Source organism: Haliaeetus leucocephalus, unplaced genomic scaffold (genome assembly GCF_000737465.1).
Source record: "Haliaeetus leucocephalus isolate CR32 unplaced genomic scaffold, Haliaeetus_leucocephalus-4.0 Scaffold317, whole genome shotgun sequence".
Taxonomy (NCBI): domain Eukaryota; kingdom Metazoa; phylum Chordata; class Aves; order Accipitriformes; family Accipitridae; genus Haliaeetus; species Haliaeetus leucocephalus.
In genome coordinates, this window is record NW_010972753.1 from 666,410 (window position 1) to 683,626 (window position 17,217).

At 40.4% G+C, this 17,217-nt stretch overlaps 2 protein-coding genes across 2 annotated transcripts in view; one reads left to right on the top strand and one right to left on the bottom strand.

Annotated features, from left to right (window-relative positions):
- Positions 1-14,326, top strand: part of PDHA1 (pyruvate dehydrogenase (lipoamide) alpha 1) — a 16,189-nt gene extending 1,863 nt beyond the window's left edge. Inside the window, exons 3-14 of the mRNA XM_010571378.1 lie at positions 169-340; positions 1,092-1,106; positions 2,522-2,590; positions 4,152-4,325; positions 5,092-5,218; positions 7,607-7,698; positions 8,074-8,166; positions 9,575-9,730; positions 9,966-10,037; positions 11,519-11,586; positions 13,049-13,157; positions 13,869-14,326. Of these exons, the coding sequence (XP_010569680.1) occupies positions 169-340; positions 1,092-1,106; positions 2,522-2,590; positions 4,152-4,325; positions 5,092-5,218; positions 7,607-7,698; positions 8,074-8,166; positions 9,575-9,730; positions 9,966-10,037; positions 11,519-11,586; positions 13,049-13,157; positions 13,869-14,033 (1,312 nt within the window). The 3' untranslated portion in view covers positions 14,034-14,326. The remainder of the gene's footprint in view (positions 1-168; positions 341-1,091; positions 1,107-2,521; positions 2,591-4,151; positions 4,326-5,091; positions 5,219-7,606; positions 7,699-8,073; positions 8,167-9,574; positions 9,731-9,965; positions 10,038-11,518; positions 11,587-13,048; positions 13,158-13,868) is intronic.
- A 344-nt stretch (positions 14,327-14,670) lies between these two features.
- MAP3K15 (mitogen-activated protein kinase kinase kinase 15) overlaps positions 14,671-17,217 on the bottom strand; it is an 86,572-nt gene continuing 84,025 nt past the window's right edge. The window contains exons 26-30 of the mRNA XM_010571262.1: positions 16,939-17,149; positions 15,958-16,070; positions 15,694-15,791; positions 15,489-15,565; positions 14,671-14,980 (exon numbers count right to left, since the gene is read on the bottom strand). Of these exons, the coding sequence (XP_010569564.1) occupies positions 14,863-14,980; positions 15,489-15,565; positions 15,694-15,791; positions 15,958-16,070; positions 16,939-17,149 (617 nt within the window). The 3' untranslated portion in view covers positions 14,671-14,862. The remainder of the gene's footprint in view (positions 14,981-15,488; positions 15,566-15,693; positions 15,792-15,957; positions 16,071-16,938; positions 17,150-17,217) is intronic.

Below are 17,217 nucleotides of genomic sequence, written 5' to 3' on the forward strand. Positions count from 1 at the left end.
TCGGGGTGCGGGTGTGGTGCGGCCGGCCGCTCGGCCTTGAAATCGCGGGGAGGACACGGGGGGACGCGGACACGCACACGCACGCACGCAGGGCCCTCCGCGTTCGCGGTTTTTAGTCACACGCGCGCATAGATGTACATATACGTGTTTATTTTTGGGTGTCGGCAGGGGTCGGGTCCCTTCCCGCCCCGTTCCCAGTCAGCCGCCGGCCCTCGTCGCAGCTGCTTCGCCTTTCTCTCCTCAGCGGCCGCCCGCCGTCGCGTTTCGCCTCTTTTGCGCCAAAAGTCTGAGAAACTCCCTTTTCGTCCGCCCTTATTCCATCGACAACGGCTGTGGTCGTGCGGGAAAAATTAACCCTGCGGGGGAAAAAAAAAAAAAAGTCGTTGGCGAGGCCAAGCCAGCGTTAAAGGCTGCTTTTTGGTAATTGGAAGTCGGCTGCCTGTTTGCCTTTGAGAGCAAACCTGTCGCCGTGCCTCCACCCCGAAGCTGCTGGCTTACCTGAGCGTTCGTGTCCTGTGGAAAAAGCAGGCGGGCGGCTGGATGTGTGAGAATGACACGAGAGAGCTGTTCTACCAGAAGAACTTTCCGTGTGTCTTGGGGCTATGTATCTAAAAGTATTTCCTAATTTACAAGTAAAATACCTATATCAAAATTTTCAGATACGGGTGTCTAAAATTAGTCCCTTACTGCAAGTACTTGGCCCATTCCTGACACACTACGTTCTCCTGGAATTCCAACCTAGGTCTGGTTTGGATGTCTTAATATAGATTTTTGGATCCTAGTGATTACCAAATACGTAAACAGTTGTCTTGAATTTTTCCTGTGCGTTTGTAGTGAAGGTATAAATTACTGAATAAATAGAAGCAGTCTTAATCCATAAAGCAATGCTTTATATATGCTTTGAGCACATTGCAAAGTGTATAGATGGATTTCCATGACACAGAACTTACCCGTAAGGAGACTACCTCTTACAGTGTTCTAGCTGGCTAATAATTTGCTGACTTCTCTTCCTCTACTTGTTTGTTATGGTTACTTACTCTTTTTTTCTCCCCCCCCCCCTTTTTTTTTCCTTCCAAATGCTGCTAACCTAGGGAGCCGTTAGTGAGGTAAGGCCTGAATCAGTCTTGTCAAGGTTTGTTTTTGGTACATGTACTGGCCATGTATTAGAATTTTGTACAGACTCCTCAGTCTTGCTTTGAAGTCGTATTCAGGGCAGGGGGGTTCGACCAGGTGGCCTACAGAGGTTCCTTCCAACCTCGGCCATTCTGTGATTCTGTGAACCCCAAACTCTTGATTTACTTCCAGCTCCGGAAGTAAAATAGCTTTTCCTCACCAGTAATACTGATGTGTTGTGGTAAACAGTGTAGAAAATTGGTTTAAATTAAAAACTCTAAATATTTAATCTGATAATGGGGGAAGGGGGAATCATGATTGCTAAATCAAATATGGAACAGAGTAGGTAACCAAGATGGATTGAGAAATTTCTCTTGGCTTTTTTCCAAGCTTTGTACCTATCAGTCAGACCTTTTATTTTGCAGACATTGACCTGGATATTCTCAAAAGTTTGAAAGAATGAACCTTCTTCAGCTAAATGTACATGAGTGCCATGGTTGAATGAGCTACTGAAGTTTATGTGTAACTTAATCAGCAACACAGTTTTGCCACTAAGGATGTAGCGCATTCCTTATGCTGTGGGCACAATGCGTGCATGGACAGATGAGCATTGTATCTGATGCTGCAGTGAAACTTAGTGAAGTTATCTAAAAATACCGGTTGTTCATTAGTTAATAGCTTGTGCACGTTCTTTAAGATGGAAGAGTAGTGTATTTTTAAACATACTTCTTATCTGTCTCCTACCGTGCCACCCTTTCTGTTGCCCTGCATTTCAGGTATCCTTAGGTATGTCACCTTTTGTGTTTCCATATCACTTTTAAGTAGTGGTCCTGCTGTTACCCACTTAAATGGTACTCTCTTTCTTCATTGTTATTGCCTTGCATTCCTCCAGCTTCTCTTCCTACTGAAAGGAAAGAGTGGGAGTAGTTCATATTCCCGAAATCTGCTGGGGTTTTTTGTTTGGTTGTTTTTTTCAAAGGAATTTTTTGTTCTATCAAGGTGACATTCCAGTCAGCACAGACAGCCATCAAAATCTGCGTTGGCTGTGTCTCTACTCATATAGGCAATCAGGCATGTGAAGGGAGAAGTACTTATTTCTGTGATTTTTATGCTCTTCAGTCTTTTGAAGCTTATTGGTTTTATTTTGGATAATCAAGGGTATTACAAATGTAAAATTCTATTCTCTTTTTCTAAGCTTAATTTTAAATACAGTGTTTTAAAGAACTCCTAGCATGTACGTACAAATTAAAATCCCTCTAGTATTATAGGGATATGCCACTGAAGAGTTTCATTCGCAAATTATTTCAATTTGGGAGTACTCTTGGAAATTGTTTGAGAATTCACCTACTTTTGCTTGATAGTTATATTTAAATGTTGCTCATGTTTTGGTTTTGTCTTTTTTTTTAAGGCATCTCGAGTGGTGGTAGCATCGCGTAACTATGCAGACTTTGCAAGTGAAGCTACGTTTGAGATTAAGGTAAAGCAGCTGAATGCTGGTGTTCTGTGTAAGTGCTTGTTGTAGATCCTGACATGATGGACTTGCCTCCTTACCTTTTCAATTAGCAAAATACTGTTGGAATTTCCAGAACCAAACCCTTCACTATCTGGCCTGATTTCTAAATGCAGGTGGAAGTACTGTGCTTGGCAGATGTTACTTGTTTCTTAAGAATGTGAAGTTGTGATTCTTCGCAGCTGTGATACTGCAACACAGCTGTGGGAACAGAGCTACAAAGGAGCTAAAGAGCCTTTTCTCTTCTGAGGGCAAGAATATTAATGCTTTTAAAACAAATAGCTGGTGTTTGCTGCCTACCCTTCTTTCCATCTCCCTTTTGTTTATGGAGTCATGGCTGCTGTATCACAGATGTGCAGCTGATTGAGGTGTGTATGCTTTTGGAGGAAAAAATAAGGCATCCTTTTTCACACTTGACTTGGTGCTGCTCAAAAAATGTGCGTTACATTCTGTCAGCTTTCCACAGTGACTAGGTCTTAGGAAGAAGTGATGCTTCCATTGGCAGTAGCTTTTGTGCTGGCTTTTCCATTCAGGAATTGATAAAAGAAACTCTGAAAGAAATTATTTCATTTTCTTTTTACCTGCTCCCCGCTTGTCCATGCCTGTAAAGTATTGAAATTGTTTCACAAGCAGAAGGGAGGGAAAATATGTTTATATGAAAAGTCTTTTCTGAGTAGATACAAGGTTTAACATTTGGTCCTGTGTTGATTACAAGACTCCAAAGTTCCTATTGTTATGTGAACTCTGAAGCAGAGCTGTCTTAAGAGTAGTGTGCACATGTGTTATATCAAATTCATCTAGGTGTCAGTGGATTTGCTCTGGAGAGACTTTGCTTTAATATGGGTTGTCTTTAATCTGTGTAGCAGTATTTTGGCCATTTCACCTGCACTGACAGAGTAATTAGTTTGGTCTGTTCCACTGAACTTGACTAGTATTTTATTTTTTTAAATTTTTGTTTTGTAGGGGCACCTAAAATCAGCCCTCTGTGCAACTCTATTAGTCCATGGTTCAGGGACGAAGTTGTACTGTACACACGGTGGTTTGACTGGCAGGGTGGCTGGTGCAGCAGTGGTTTATTCCTGCTTGTTAGAAGTGATGGTAGAAGAGGTGAAGGCCAGTCTTGGGACCATATCTTACAAATTGTTTCACAAAGCAAACTCTATCTCTCTTTTATCTCTTCACTAAGCCTCTAACTCTTGCCAAGCATTTGGCATGCAACAACCGTGGAAATGTGCTTTTCCAGTATTTTGTGAGGACTTAGTTCAGCTACTGCTAGTAGGAACTACAAGGCTTCATTTCATGAGTGGAAATCTGTCTTCATTAAAAGTAAAGTTTTTATTGCCCTTAATTTGGAAATAGTATGCAAACTTTACAGTTATTTTGATCTACAAATTTAGGTTTTGCTGGCTTTCTTTTTTAAAAGATACTAAAATCTGACTTTGAAAATGGCACATCATAAAAAAAACCCTAAGTGATATTGATAAATAGGAATTACTTTCAAGAAATGACTACTTTGTCAACTTTGCAGAAATGTGACCTCCATCGCCTGGAAGAAGGCCCTAGTACCACAGCAGTGATGACTCGAGAGGAGGGACTCCATTACTACAAGACAATGCAGACCATACGACGCATGGAGCTGAAGTCTGACCAGCTGTACAAGCAGAAGATTATTCGTGGCTTCTGCCACTTATATGATGGTCAGGTAAGATTTTTTTTTTTTGTTCCCAAGATGTTTTATATTGTCTTACCTTACTTAATTTAAGGATTTGAATAGAGTGGAGAATAAACCTAGAACTGAATATCTGTGTACAATGTCTGAAGTTGTAGCTGGATCCATGATTTAGTTCATTATTTCTTTAAAAAAAAAGTCTTAGCATGCAAGGGAATCCCTGAGATCTTGGGATAGCAATAGGAAGAGAGAGAAGTAAGGTGCAGCTGAAGATCAGCTGAGTGTGAGGAATGAGCAACTTCGGCATATTAAATTCAACGCATTTGGAGGTCCACATTCTCCTCTTCCAAGCTTCATTCATGTCTTTTGTTCTAGTGTCTCTTGGATCATGTGCCCCCTAGAAAGCAACAGCCAGGAGAAGGAACATCATGAACAGTGAAACTTTGCTGTCTGTCCATTCCCCCTCCCCCCATTATTGAATTGCAGTTGTTTAGATGCAATTCATTTAGATGCAATTGCAGTTTTTTAGATGCAAAGAAGTCCTCAGATTTTTGCAGCTTCCAGTTCCCCTCCTGTCTGCTTTTGTTAGTCACAGTCAGGTTGGAATTTAGAGCCCAAAGCTGTTGTAGCTCCAGGCCTGCCGCCCCTTGGGATTTAAGGCATTCTCCTGTATCTGGGCTCTTCCCGTTTTCTGCTGATATTTGATACATGGGGGGATCATAGGTAGCCCTTGCTACACTGCTGACTGTGGAAGTTGTGTGCTTTTCTTCATTGCTGAGTTACTTTTCCTTTGTAACAGGAGGCTTGCTGCGTAGGGCTTGAAGTTGCCATAAAGCCTACAGACCATGTGATAACAGCTTACAGAGTTCATGGCTTTACCTATGCACGAGGAGTGCCTGTTCGAGAAATTCTTGCTGAACTTACAGGTTTGTGCTAAGTAAAATGAGGATTTGCATGCTACTGTACTTGTGTCAGAATTTTTTATTCAAATTCAAAATGATGTTGATGCACAAAGTATACTGGGGCTTCAGAAGCAGTTTAGTGACGCAGCAGAATAAATCAATTTTATAATTTTATGATGCAACCACTTTTTACTATAAAATGTAAGTCATAAGGAGTATTTAAGTGCTGGTACTTATAAAGTACAAATTCAGAAAATTTTTCCTGATACCATAAGCTGTATTTGTTGTGCTGCAGCTGCTTGTTTAAATGGAACTCGCTGGTGCTAGGCATCTGTTGTCAATAGGACTGGGCGTTACCCTTCCTAGGAGACAGACTTATATTTTCAGAATTAAGCTGCTGAAGTCTTAGGAAGACTGGTAAACACTGCCTGTAACGATAAACTGAATGGTTTGGGAAAATTTGACTGTACCAAGAATATTAAATGGCAACCTAGACAGATCTAAGATCTTGCAGAAAGGAGAGATGGTTATTCACAATAGGGTTGTAGGTGGAGCAGGGAAGGGAAGAGAGGGTCAGCCTGCTGAATGCTTAGAGATCTGTGAACGGATGCCAGAAGTGAAAAATGAACAAGGAGTTTGAAGGCCTTTATGAATCATTGGTATAACAAAAGACTTGATCTGAGAATTTGCACGCTTGAAACGTTAATACAGGAAAGCATGTTTCAGAGGTAGAGAAGAGGTATGGTTTCATATACTAAGAATGTATGTGTGTGTTAAGAATGCACATTAATAATGTGCATGAAAGCCTAGAATCTAGTGGATGATCGACTTGCCAGGTGTCACTGGATACTGATAAGAGGGAAAGTAAATGAGGAGATTGTCACGACTGAAGTCTACTATTGGCCCTGAAACTACAAATATCAATGATGTGGGTTTTTTTTCTTTATTTCTTCTCATGACATGCATCATCTTCTATAGCACTATGCTTGGTTTTAGTGGGGTTCTTTTAATTGGGAAAGAGCAGCTGCAGTACAGAGACTGTTGTTCCAAGAAATGATGCTTGGGGCAAGTTTCTAGAGTGCTGCTGGAGCTGATTCTAGCAAACAAAGATCTTGACTGAAAATGCTGAACTGAAAGACAGCCTGAGTTACAATGACCAGGAAATGACAGAACTAAAAAGTCTTTCAAGGAGCAGGAAGCAGTGTCACCCAAAGTAAGACTAGTAGATAAGATCCTACAGGAAAAAAAAATATAGAAAAGGACTTTACTGAATTGACGATTCCCAGAGCAATCGTTTTGTGTTCTAAGAAAAGTAGAAAGTATAGCAGAAAGTGACATCAGTCAATTAGGAGTTCTTAAATACTTTCTAAAAAACAAGAAAGGATTGTACAAAAAGTGGAGGGAGATTGCTGAAGTTAAATTACACTTAAAAAATAGTTTTCTGATTAAAATTAGACAATTTTTTTTTTTGCTTTGGGTCTAGCTGGCAGAATCCATAAAAGCTTATGTGAAACCAATTCATAAGCATATGAAAGGCATGAGAGAGAACAATAATAAAAATGATCCACTATTAAAGAGAAGTACAAATTCCAGAAGGAGATCCAGCATTCAACTTCTAAAATAAACATCAAGGCTAAGGCGAAAAAACCCAATCAAACAAGCTGTACTTATTAGAAAGAAAACACAAGCCTCTGCAGCTAGTAACAAGACAGAATAAGAAATGGGGTGGGCTGATGAGAAATTCTGTGTTCTTGGATAAGCTCATTTAAGTAGGGTTTGTTGTAATGCTTCATGGACCGCTAGTTATCTTCAAACTACAGCTTGAGTAAAGCCGGGCTAGGTGACTTTTTGATATTTATCCTGGTCTTCCCCGCCCCCTCCCCCCCCCATGTCCTATCTGTAACTTTTGCTAACTTTTGTAACTTTGTCACAGGAAAGACAAGTATAGATTGTTGCAGCCAATTTGGAACAATGAACATACCTTTCTTGCAGAAGCCAAAAGTAATAAGGACTGTATATACTTCTTACAGATTACATATATGAGAAATACAGACCATGTTGGCTATCAAAAAAAAAAACCAACCCCAAACCAAAACATATTTATCAGAAAGTGCTTTTGTATAGTAGGACACTGAAACTTCTTGGTTGGTGTTAAAATTTCTTCTTAATCTCATTCTGTATTTCCTGAATTATGTTTTCATCACCATTCTCTTTCTCTCCCTTCTCTTATTTGCTTTGTTTTATATTTAACTGTAAACTCTTTGGGGAGAGGCCATTGTGTCTTAACTCCATATAGATCTAATGGCAACAACGTGGTCTTAGTGTTATTACCTTTAGGGATTGAATTAGATGTTCCCATTTGCATAGTATTTTTCCTCCGAAAAAATAAATTGCTTGTTATTCATGTTTCAGGTCGAAAAGGAGGATGTGTGAAGGGAAAAGGAGGATCAATGCATATGTATACCAAAAATTTCTATGGTGGCAATGGTATTGTTGGTGCTCAGGTATATATGTGACTTCTACTTTAAAGCGCAAGTTGAATTTGGCTCATGTCCTGTGCCAGTGTTTCCTCTCAGTTTTTGTGGTGTGAGCCTGTATGCAGATACCATTGCTCTCTGGCTATTAAGTCTGTTATGTCTTTATTCTGGTTTGCTCACTGTTTTGTAAACTGTGGCAAAAATGATCCAATTGAGAATATAGTTAATGTCTGTATTTTGGCTGTAATGCAGATTGGAACAAATGGAAGTGGGTTGTTAACAACTTGTTTGTTGAGCAGATCTCAAACAATGTAGATGTCTCTATATGGTTCACAAGCTGCCTGTCTCCAACTCCTCTCAACACTGTTCTAAAATTTTGGTTTGTCCTGTACTCTGTGATAGGTTCCTCTTGGAGCTGGGATTGCGCTGGCCTGTAAATACTTTGGTAAAAACGAAATCTGTCTGACGTTATATGGGGATGGTGCAGCCAACCAGGTAAAGGAGCTTTGTCTAGTTGTGGCTGTGGGTAATCAGTTTTCCCTCTGTGAACTGTGAGCTCTGCCTTTCCACTGAGCAGTGGGAGAGCACCTTTCACCCTGTCAGTGTAGTACCTGCAACCCAGGCAACATCTGACTTGGAACTTAGGCTGAGATTTGTGTGTTGGGCTTTCTGCTGCAAGGATGCTTTATTAAAGGAGACCACCGATGCTGAAAAAGCAGTCCTGGAGAGAGAAGACAATGTACACCTTCTGTCCTACAGTCAGTTTTTCTTAGGGCTTTTGTCATGAAGTGAGACAAACTTCATGTAGGTGGCTGGGCACCTTGCAAATTTGGGACACTAGCACCTCCTATTTGTGTTGTCTTAGGCATTTGAATAGGAGTGTGTTTCAAGAACTGTATAGTCCTCAGAGGGGTGATTCAGATGAACAGTGAAGTTAATTGCTAGATGTTCTTTACGTATTGGGAATGTAGCATGTGCTTGCATCTTTTTTATCACGTTTTGGACCTGTGTAAATGCCTGTCCTTCCCTGCCCCCATTTCGGACTCTGCCCTTATTGCTGGAGTGGAGGGATAGCTGCTCAGCTCCTTCCCTTCCAGAGCGCTCCAGATACTCAGGGGGCAAGTGGAGCTAATGGTTAATTATGTGCACACTGCAGGGGTGACGGGAGGAGGGGCTTCCAGTTACTCTTGTTATCCTCTTTCCAGTTGTGCATGGCTCACTTAAGTGTGACACCCTGAAGCCTCTGTGCTGTAAGGAGAGCTCTGAATGACAGCAGCGAAGATGACAGTGCTGCTGAATAGGGAGAAACATGTAACTTACATTTCTGAAGACAGAGGAGAGGACAGAGCATCTTGCAGAGCCACTTACTATTGACATTCTGGACAGTCTCTTCATGTTATCAGCAGAGACATTAGGCCAGATAAGAAACTGATGGTTTAGAGTGTACCGTTGATACAGTTTCCCACTTTCAAAATGCTGGTGGAGATCTCAGTTCTTGTTTTCCCTATTTTTGACTTAAAGTAGCAAGGCTGATGCAGTCACTGTGGTCAAACCTTTTACTTTGCTGTAGCAGCATCCTGCCAGATGAGAAAATTGTGAAGTTTTTTTATGACTGTTGCTGAAATACTTCAGTTAAAGTTGAAGGTTTTGTGCTACCCTAACACAGATACTGATAGAGGTTTAAAAAATAAGTTCTATAAACTGTTAGTTGAGATGAAAGTTACCTCATACAGTGTAGCTTCTCTTTTATTCCTGCTGACCTGCAGCAAGTGACAGGTTTCAGATCACTTTTAGTATTAAATTTTTTCCTAGCTAGACCTGTGCAACTGAACAATTTTCAGTAGAGCCTAACGCTTGAAGGCTGAGCTCCCTGTCTAGATGTAACTTGCTCTTTTTCTTTCAGGGCCAGATATTTGAAACATACAATATGGCCGCCTTATGGAAGTTGCCTTGTATTTTTATCTGTGAGAACAATCGGTATGGAATGGGAACTTCAGTTGAAAGAGCTGCAGCCAGTACTGACTACTACAAAAGAGGAGACTTCATTCCAGGGCTCAGGGTGAGCACAACCCCAGCTTTTTTTGAGGGGGGTGGAAGTGGAGCAATGTGCATGCACAGACCTGCACCATACATACACATGTATCCATTTCTTTTATTTATAAATGTATTTAGAAGTATTTTTTTAAATATAGAAAAATTTGAAACTGAATTCCTGTTGCACTTGTGGAAGTACTAAAATTGGAAGTTTAGGGTTTGGCATTTTTTTGCCTCAACTTGTAGTTTCTGTTTATCAGGTGGATGGCATGGATGTTCTCTGTGTTCGAGAAGCAGCGAAGTTTGCAGCTGATTACTGTAGAGCTGGAAAAGTAAGTCTGCAATTGTCATTCCCTTTCCATAGGTGAAATTCTTAGCCACGGTATTGCTGCATAAAAAGTTCCTAATCTAGCTCATTTTCTCCAGTCACTGCTGGAACTTTATTTGACCTTTATTTCCTTTTTTCCACAGTATTGAACCTGTAAGCAATTGAGTGGTTCTTTAATTTTGTTAGAATTTATTAACAGGCAGTTGGTATTAGCCAAGTGTCGTGGTTTAACCCCAGCCAGCAACTAAGCACCATGCAGCTGCTCACTCACTTCCCCCCCACCCAGTGGGAAGGGGGAGAGAATCAGGGGGGGAAAAGTAAAACTCGTGGGTTGAGATAAGAACGGTTTAATAGAACAGAAAAGAAGAAACTAATAATGATAATGGTAACACTAATAAAATGACAATACTAATACTAAAAGGATTGGAATGTACAAGTGATGCACAATGCAATTGCTCACCACTCACTGACTGACGCCCAGTTAGTTCCTGAGCAGTGATCCCCCCCCAGGCCAACTCCCCCCAGTTTATATACTGGGCATGGCATCACATGGTATGGAATACCCCTTTGGCCAGTTTGGGTCAGGTGCCCTGGCTGTGTCCCATGCCAAATTCTTGTGCCCCTCCAGCCTTCTTGCTGGCTGGGCATGAGAAGCTGAAAAATCCTTGACTTACTTAATCTAAATGCCACTTGGGAAGAACTGAAAACGTCAGTGTGTTATCAACATCCTTCTCATCCTAAATCCAAAACATAACACTATACCAGCTACTAGAAAGAAAATTAACTCTATCCCAGCTGAAACCAGGACACCGAGCATTTAAAAAATACATACATCTATCTATATATAGATCTATCTCCTGATACTCTGTCATTTTTTTTTTCCCCATTTCTATCCCTGTTAAATTCTGTTGTGAAAGTTGTTCTGTCAGGCAGTTGTGCTCTTTGTGAAGAGGTTAATTAGGGGAAGTATCAAGGAAAGTAGTAATGATTCTATATTTACAACAAATAGAAAGTGAAGTAAAAGTTTTGTGAGTCGGCATTAGTGTCTGTCACCCAAGTGTGATACATTGGTTTTGAAGATTTTTAATATTTGGTGAAATAATGTTTGTGCTGTGAATGTACAACAGAAAAAGAAGAAAGTCTGTACAGAAGAGTAACATTCTGCAAGCTACCATCTCACAGTGAAACAACAATTAGAAATAGTCTGAGTAACAGTGGAATGACATTGGAAGGGAAGAAATTGTCTAATGCTGCTCAATAAGAACATGAGAATAAATGCTCACAATATCAACACAGGCTTTCATTTGAAAAGAGCCAAGTTGCATTTTACTAGTTGTAACAATGTTATGTAAATTGAGAAAAAACATTGAATTAAAATCATTCATCACTGGTGCAATTCACCTATGGCAAATACTTGCTGCTAGAACAACAAATTGGTCACTCAAGGTGGTAACACCCTCTGTCATTTTTTTTTTTCTTTTTAAGGGTCCTATTCTGATGGAGTTACAGACATACCGTTATCATGGCCACAGTATGAGTGACCCTGGAATAAGGTACTGTGACGTTCTTTCTTGGCATTCATTGAAAACAAGTATTGATGGTGGTCAAAAACCTGAAACTCTTGGATTCAATGTTTAAATCCATTGTGAAGTGCATATAAAGATTATGATGAAATTGCTATGAGCAGTCTGATCACTCATCTCATTGCTCAGTTGATAATCCATGGCCATGTAACACACCTGTTTTACTTGCAGTATTAAGAGATCTAGTCTTAGAACAAGCACAGTGTCAGTTAAACTTCTGTACTTTCTACTAATGAATTCTGCTTTCAGTGTGACTTTATGGTGTGTTCCAATTAAGCTTTGAGTGCAAAGCAGCATGCTTTTCCAAGGCTTTTAGAGTTATTTCAAATCCTGTAAGCTACAATTACTGGAACAGTGTCCTGGTTTCAGCTGGGATAGAGTTAACTGTCTTCCTAGTAGCTGGTACGTGCTATGTTTTGAGTTCAGTATGCGAAGAATGTTGATAACACTGATGTTTTCAGTTGTTGCTCAGTAGTGTTTAGACTATAGTCAAGGATTTTTCAGCTTCTCATGCCCAGCCAGCAAGAAAGCTGGAGGGGCACAAGAAGTTGGCACGGGACACAGCCAGGGTACCTGACCCAAACTGGCCAACGGTGTATTCCATACCATGGGACGTCCCATCTAGTATAGGAACTGGGGAGTGGGGGCAGGGAATCGCCGCTCGGGGACTGGCGGGGTGTTGGTTGGTGGGTGGTGAGCAATTGCCCTGCGCATCATTTGTACGTTCCAATCCTTTTATTACTACTGTTGTCATTTTATTAGTGTTATCATTATCATTATTAGTTTCTTCTTTTCTGTTCTATTAAACCGTTCTTATCTCAACCCACGAGTTTTACTTCTTTTTCCCGATTTTCTCCCCCATCCCACTGGATGGGGGGGAAGTGAGTGAGCGGCTGCGTGGTGCTTAGTTGCTGGCTGGGGTTAAACCATGACAAACAGTTTGGACTGTACAGTCAAGTGGAACACTTCTTAAAAATATAAATGTATAGGTGCCAAAAAGACTCAGGCATTGTGCCAGCTGACAGATCTGAATTGATCTACATGAAGTAGAGGTGTATCCCAGGGCTTCACTGGAAACTTTTAGTGAACTGGACGCATGCAGCAAGTCATCTAGCCCCACTGTAGGGGAGGTGGGAAGGAGGAAATGCGGCCCCCTTGTCATAACTGTCTCAGGCTGGGGTTGCTCCCCTTTCCCTGCCTATGTTATACTTGGGTCTGGAGCTACTTAAGCTTGGTTGGTGCTTACAGATCTAAAAGCTGTTTTAGATGTAGCTGTGTCACCTTTTGAGTGATAAATGTTGTTGCATTTTTCATTGCATTCCTGATAATTCTTTGGTCACACCTTTTTCTGAAAGTGAGCTGTGTCCAGAACCTCACCTCTGTTCAAGGATACCACTGAAGAAGTTCATGTCTTTGTTTGTCTTGCTCCTAGCTATCGTACTAGAGAAGAAATTCAAGAAGTGAGAAGCAAAAGTGATCCCATTACTTCGCTGAAGGACAGAATGGTCAACAATAACCTTGCTAGCATTGAAGAATTAAAGGTATGGCTTTTAGTTGCTATTTAAGCAAGCTCTTGAGTGTTCACACACTAATCATCTCTGAACAGCACATCATAGGGCAGCGTGTGTCACTTGTTCTTTGAAGGTCTTTAAAGTTCTAGCATCGCTTTTATTGGTGAAGTTGAAGTTTTGTTGCAGCCCAGCTAATGAAGTTGTACCCTGCCAGAAAGGCATTTTGCTTTTGGGTGCTGAGTGTAAGTTGGGGTGTGAGGCTGTGTGTATGGGTGTTAGTGTTTCAAATACAGCTCTTGTCATCTGCTAACATGTAGAAATCAAAATTACCGAGGCTTTCTCAACTGCCTAGGAAAGGGTAAGTCTCTGAAAGGGAAATTATCAATAGTGAAAAATCCTAGTGAAGGAGCCAGGAACCCTCTAAGCAAATGTTGTAAATACTTTCATCAACTCTGTTTAAAAAAAAAATTGACACTGACACTTTCAGTGTTTTGCAGGATCAGAATTGAAAATGTAGAGGCTCAGGGGGGGTCACGTTCTTTTGGCAGTAAGTTACTGGTGCTATCAAAAAGGGACAAATGCTGCAGTTTAGTAGGGAGGGAGTTTTCACAGGCTTCTAATTTATGTTCTAGATAGCGTTAACGCTAATTCTGACCAGTGCTTAATAATCATTGTGTTTAAATTTAAAATTGTGATGCTTTTTCTGAGCTGTCTTCTAATAAGCATCTGTTTTGTGTTTAGGAAATCGATGTGGCAGTAAGGAAGGAGATCGAGGAAGCTGCTCAGTTTGCTACCACTGACCCAGAGCCACCACTGGAAGAACTGGGTAACCACATCTACTTCAATGAGCCACCCTTTGAAGTGCGTGGCCCAAACCAGTGGATAAGGTACAAGTCTGTCAGTTAAGGGCCTTTTTGTTGGCATGCATTTACAGGAACTATAATGACTCAGAAACAACCCCTAAGCTTCTTTAAAAGCTCTTTCAAAAGAGGAAATGTGTAGGGAAATCCATCTCAGTATGGATTTCCTTAAACATGCTGAATGTTGTTTCAGAAGGAGCTAAATTAAGAGAAAGCAGCAGTTTATTTAAATTGCTATATATTTGCTTTACTGACTTTTCTTTGGATTGCTGTATGTGTTATGTACAGTGTTAAAAAAAAATTAAAAAAAAATTAAAAATTTAACTTTAACAACATTTATCTAGGATGCTGTTTGCTTTGTTTCTTGATGAACCACTTCCCCCAAAACCCACCAAAAAAGCGATTTAGATGCTATGGTTTTGCTGCAGAAAAGTTACTAAATGAAAATGTCACACCAGGCCTTTTTTAGTAGTTCAGTGAGAGTAGCTTTAATACAAAAAGTTATGTACATTCATCTTTGAAGAGGTGACATATGCTCTAGCATATCCCCTCTCTGCTCAAACCATCAGCCAGCAGAAATATGACATGTTTTAAGGTCATCATAGCTTTCACAATGCTAAAGCTAATCCAGGTGTGGGTACCTGTTTTGCAGAAGAGGTTTTTTCTCACTAATGCTGTGTATTACATTGATAGGCGTTTGCCTTCTGCCTTACTCTGTTGTAATAATTTAAGTGCATTGACACTAACTTAAAAGCTGTTACTATTCACTGTGTATTACACTGATGGTCAAACAACCTATATAATTGTGCAAAACCTGCAAGGCCACTGTACATACATATATACAGCTAATAATTTAAGTGTTAGGAATGTATCTTTCATTTGTTTATTCCCGTTTCACATTCTGCTGAAGCATTAACCTTCTGCACTGAGGTCTTGCCAGATGTTTGTCGGTGGTTTAATATTGCATTCCAAATTCTGCAGGCAAGACCACCCCTGGATGGAGAAGAATAGAGAACAGTTAGGGAAAACTCCCTCATCTCCATTACTCTGAAGTGAGCAAGAAGTAAAACCTAGAAATCCCAAGGGCATACCAGTTACAACAGTATGTAGAAAACACTATACCACTTCTTTAAGGTTATAGCTAAAACAACTTCCACATCAGCCAGGGGTTAACAGAATGATGAAGAAAGGACTTAAATTGATGGGTAGGAAAAATAAGTAAATTCTTTATGCCTATTTTCCATATGATTACATCATCCTGAAGGGTGCAGAAATGGCTCCCAACCTTGATAAATGCCAAAACTTGATGGCTTGAAGCACCCTAGGTATAGTTGTTAAGCTGCAGCAGTTAAGATGTGAAAAATAACAGAAAATCAGAGCAGAAATACACAGCAGTTGCCACTGAACTATCACTGACCTATTTGAATAACCGAACTTCTAAAAGAGTATTTTTACAAATGACTTTAAGCTCTTAACAATGAACTAATAAGTATTTCCTTACCGCAGTTGAAGATACCGCAAATCATCTTTAGTGATGTCATTAAGGACAGCACTTAGTGTATAATCTTCTTCAGCAAACTAAAAGGCAAATTTATTCCTAAATTAATATTCCTTCTTTGAAACCACACTGCTAATTATGACTACAGTGACTTAAAAAGTAATTTTTTGTTTGTTTTAGGTGTTTTGTTTTTGTGGGTTTTTTTTACCCTCTTAATGGCATCCAAGTCTGCTCCTTGTTGTTTGAGCCAGTTCATGAGCTCAGGGTCTACATTCTCTCTAAAAGTTGCTGCAGACCATTGGGAATCTTTAACAGAAAACAAACATATAGGTTACTACACCTCAAAACTAGGGCAAAAGTGGTGGTTTCCAGACTACTGAAGCTTAAAATAGACAGTCTTTTATCCTTTAAACAAACACACAATCCAATATATTTGTGTGTAACTGTCAAAGTATGCAGTATCTCATCATACCTTTGGGTTTAAGTTTTAATCGAAGCAAGTGTAATTCCTGAGTTTTTTGCTCCAAAGATTGCCATAAGAGGGTCTGATACTCTTTCTCCTTCTGAATGAGGTTTTCCAAAAGCCTGTTGGTGTATGAGAGAGATCAAAAATAACCATACTGAGTCTAGCTGAAAAAAAGACTTACCATTTTTAATGACTACCAAAGGACAGAGACACTTGAGAGATGCTGTCTTAAGTAAGTAACATGTTTTATGGTTTACAGACTTCATTTTGGTTGTCTAAGACTCAGCTTAGTGGTGGCACTGTAAGGTTTTCATCTTTGCAGAATTTAGTAAATAGCTTGTAAATTCTGTTACTGTTTTGCAGCCTCCCTGGGCAGAGTTGCTGCCTTTATCCTGTAATTTACTGCTGAACAGTAGAACACTGATGTTTTACCAGGCACTTTAATGATGACAGATTTACATCACATCCATAAAGAATGGGACCTTCTGATGTTAACACACTGGCAGCAGCCTACAAATGTAACCCATGAGAAACAGGAGAGGGGCTCTGCTGAGCTCTGCTTGTGCTAATTAGTGGGCAGCCTGTCCTGTGGGCCAGGACAGAGCTGCTCTGGTCTTTACTTGCAGGAACAGCTTTGAGGGTGCTGCCACTGGGTCAGGTGGCATCCAAGGAGTCAAGGAAGTAGGAAGGAAAGGGGCACAGTTGCACAAGCCTAAAGTAGAAATGCAACATGACATTCTGCAATTAAAAAATTCATTACACAGAAACAAAGGTTCTGCTGAAAGGCTGTTGAGTTGTCATACCGGTGCTGCCAGTGTATTCTGAATCCATTTATGTTCCTGGGAGGTCTCTTTATCACGAGGCAATCGATCACAGTGGGTGAGCAATATTCATGTTATGTATGTACATGTCCTTGTAGAAAGTAACGTCTGAGAGCTTTTCAAAGACTGCCTGAAAACAAATCCACAGTCATTATAGGAGGGTTACCTTAAGGTCTCTTGTTTAAGTCTGCCCAACTCCAGGCTAAGCTGCTGCTGAGCCTCATGTGACACCACAGAACTAAGGGCGCTGATGCCTGATGGGACAGCAGGATCCTCGGCCCTGTTTTGTTCAGCGGGCTGGAAACTGTCCTCCACTTCATCACCGTCCTTGTCCCCACCTTCAGTTTCTGATGTGGGCTCAAAGTGAGCTTGAAGCTCTGGTAAGAGGAAACAGTGTAAGCATAAGAGAAGCAAAGAGAAGTATGGAATAGGATAGAATAGAATA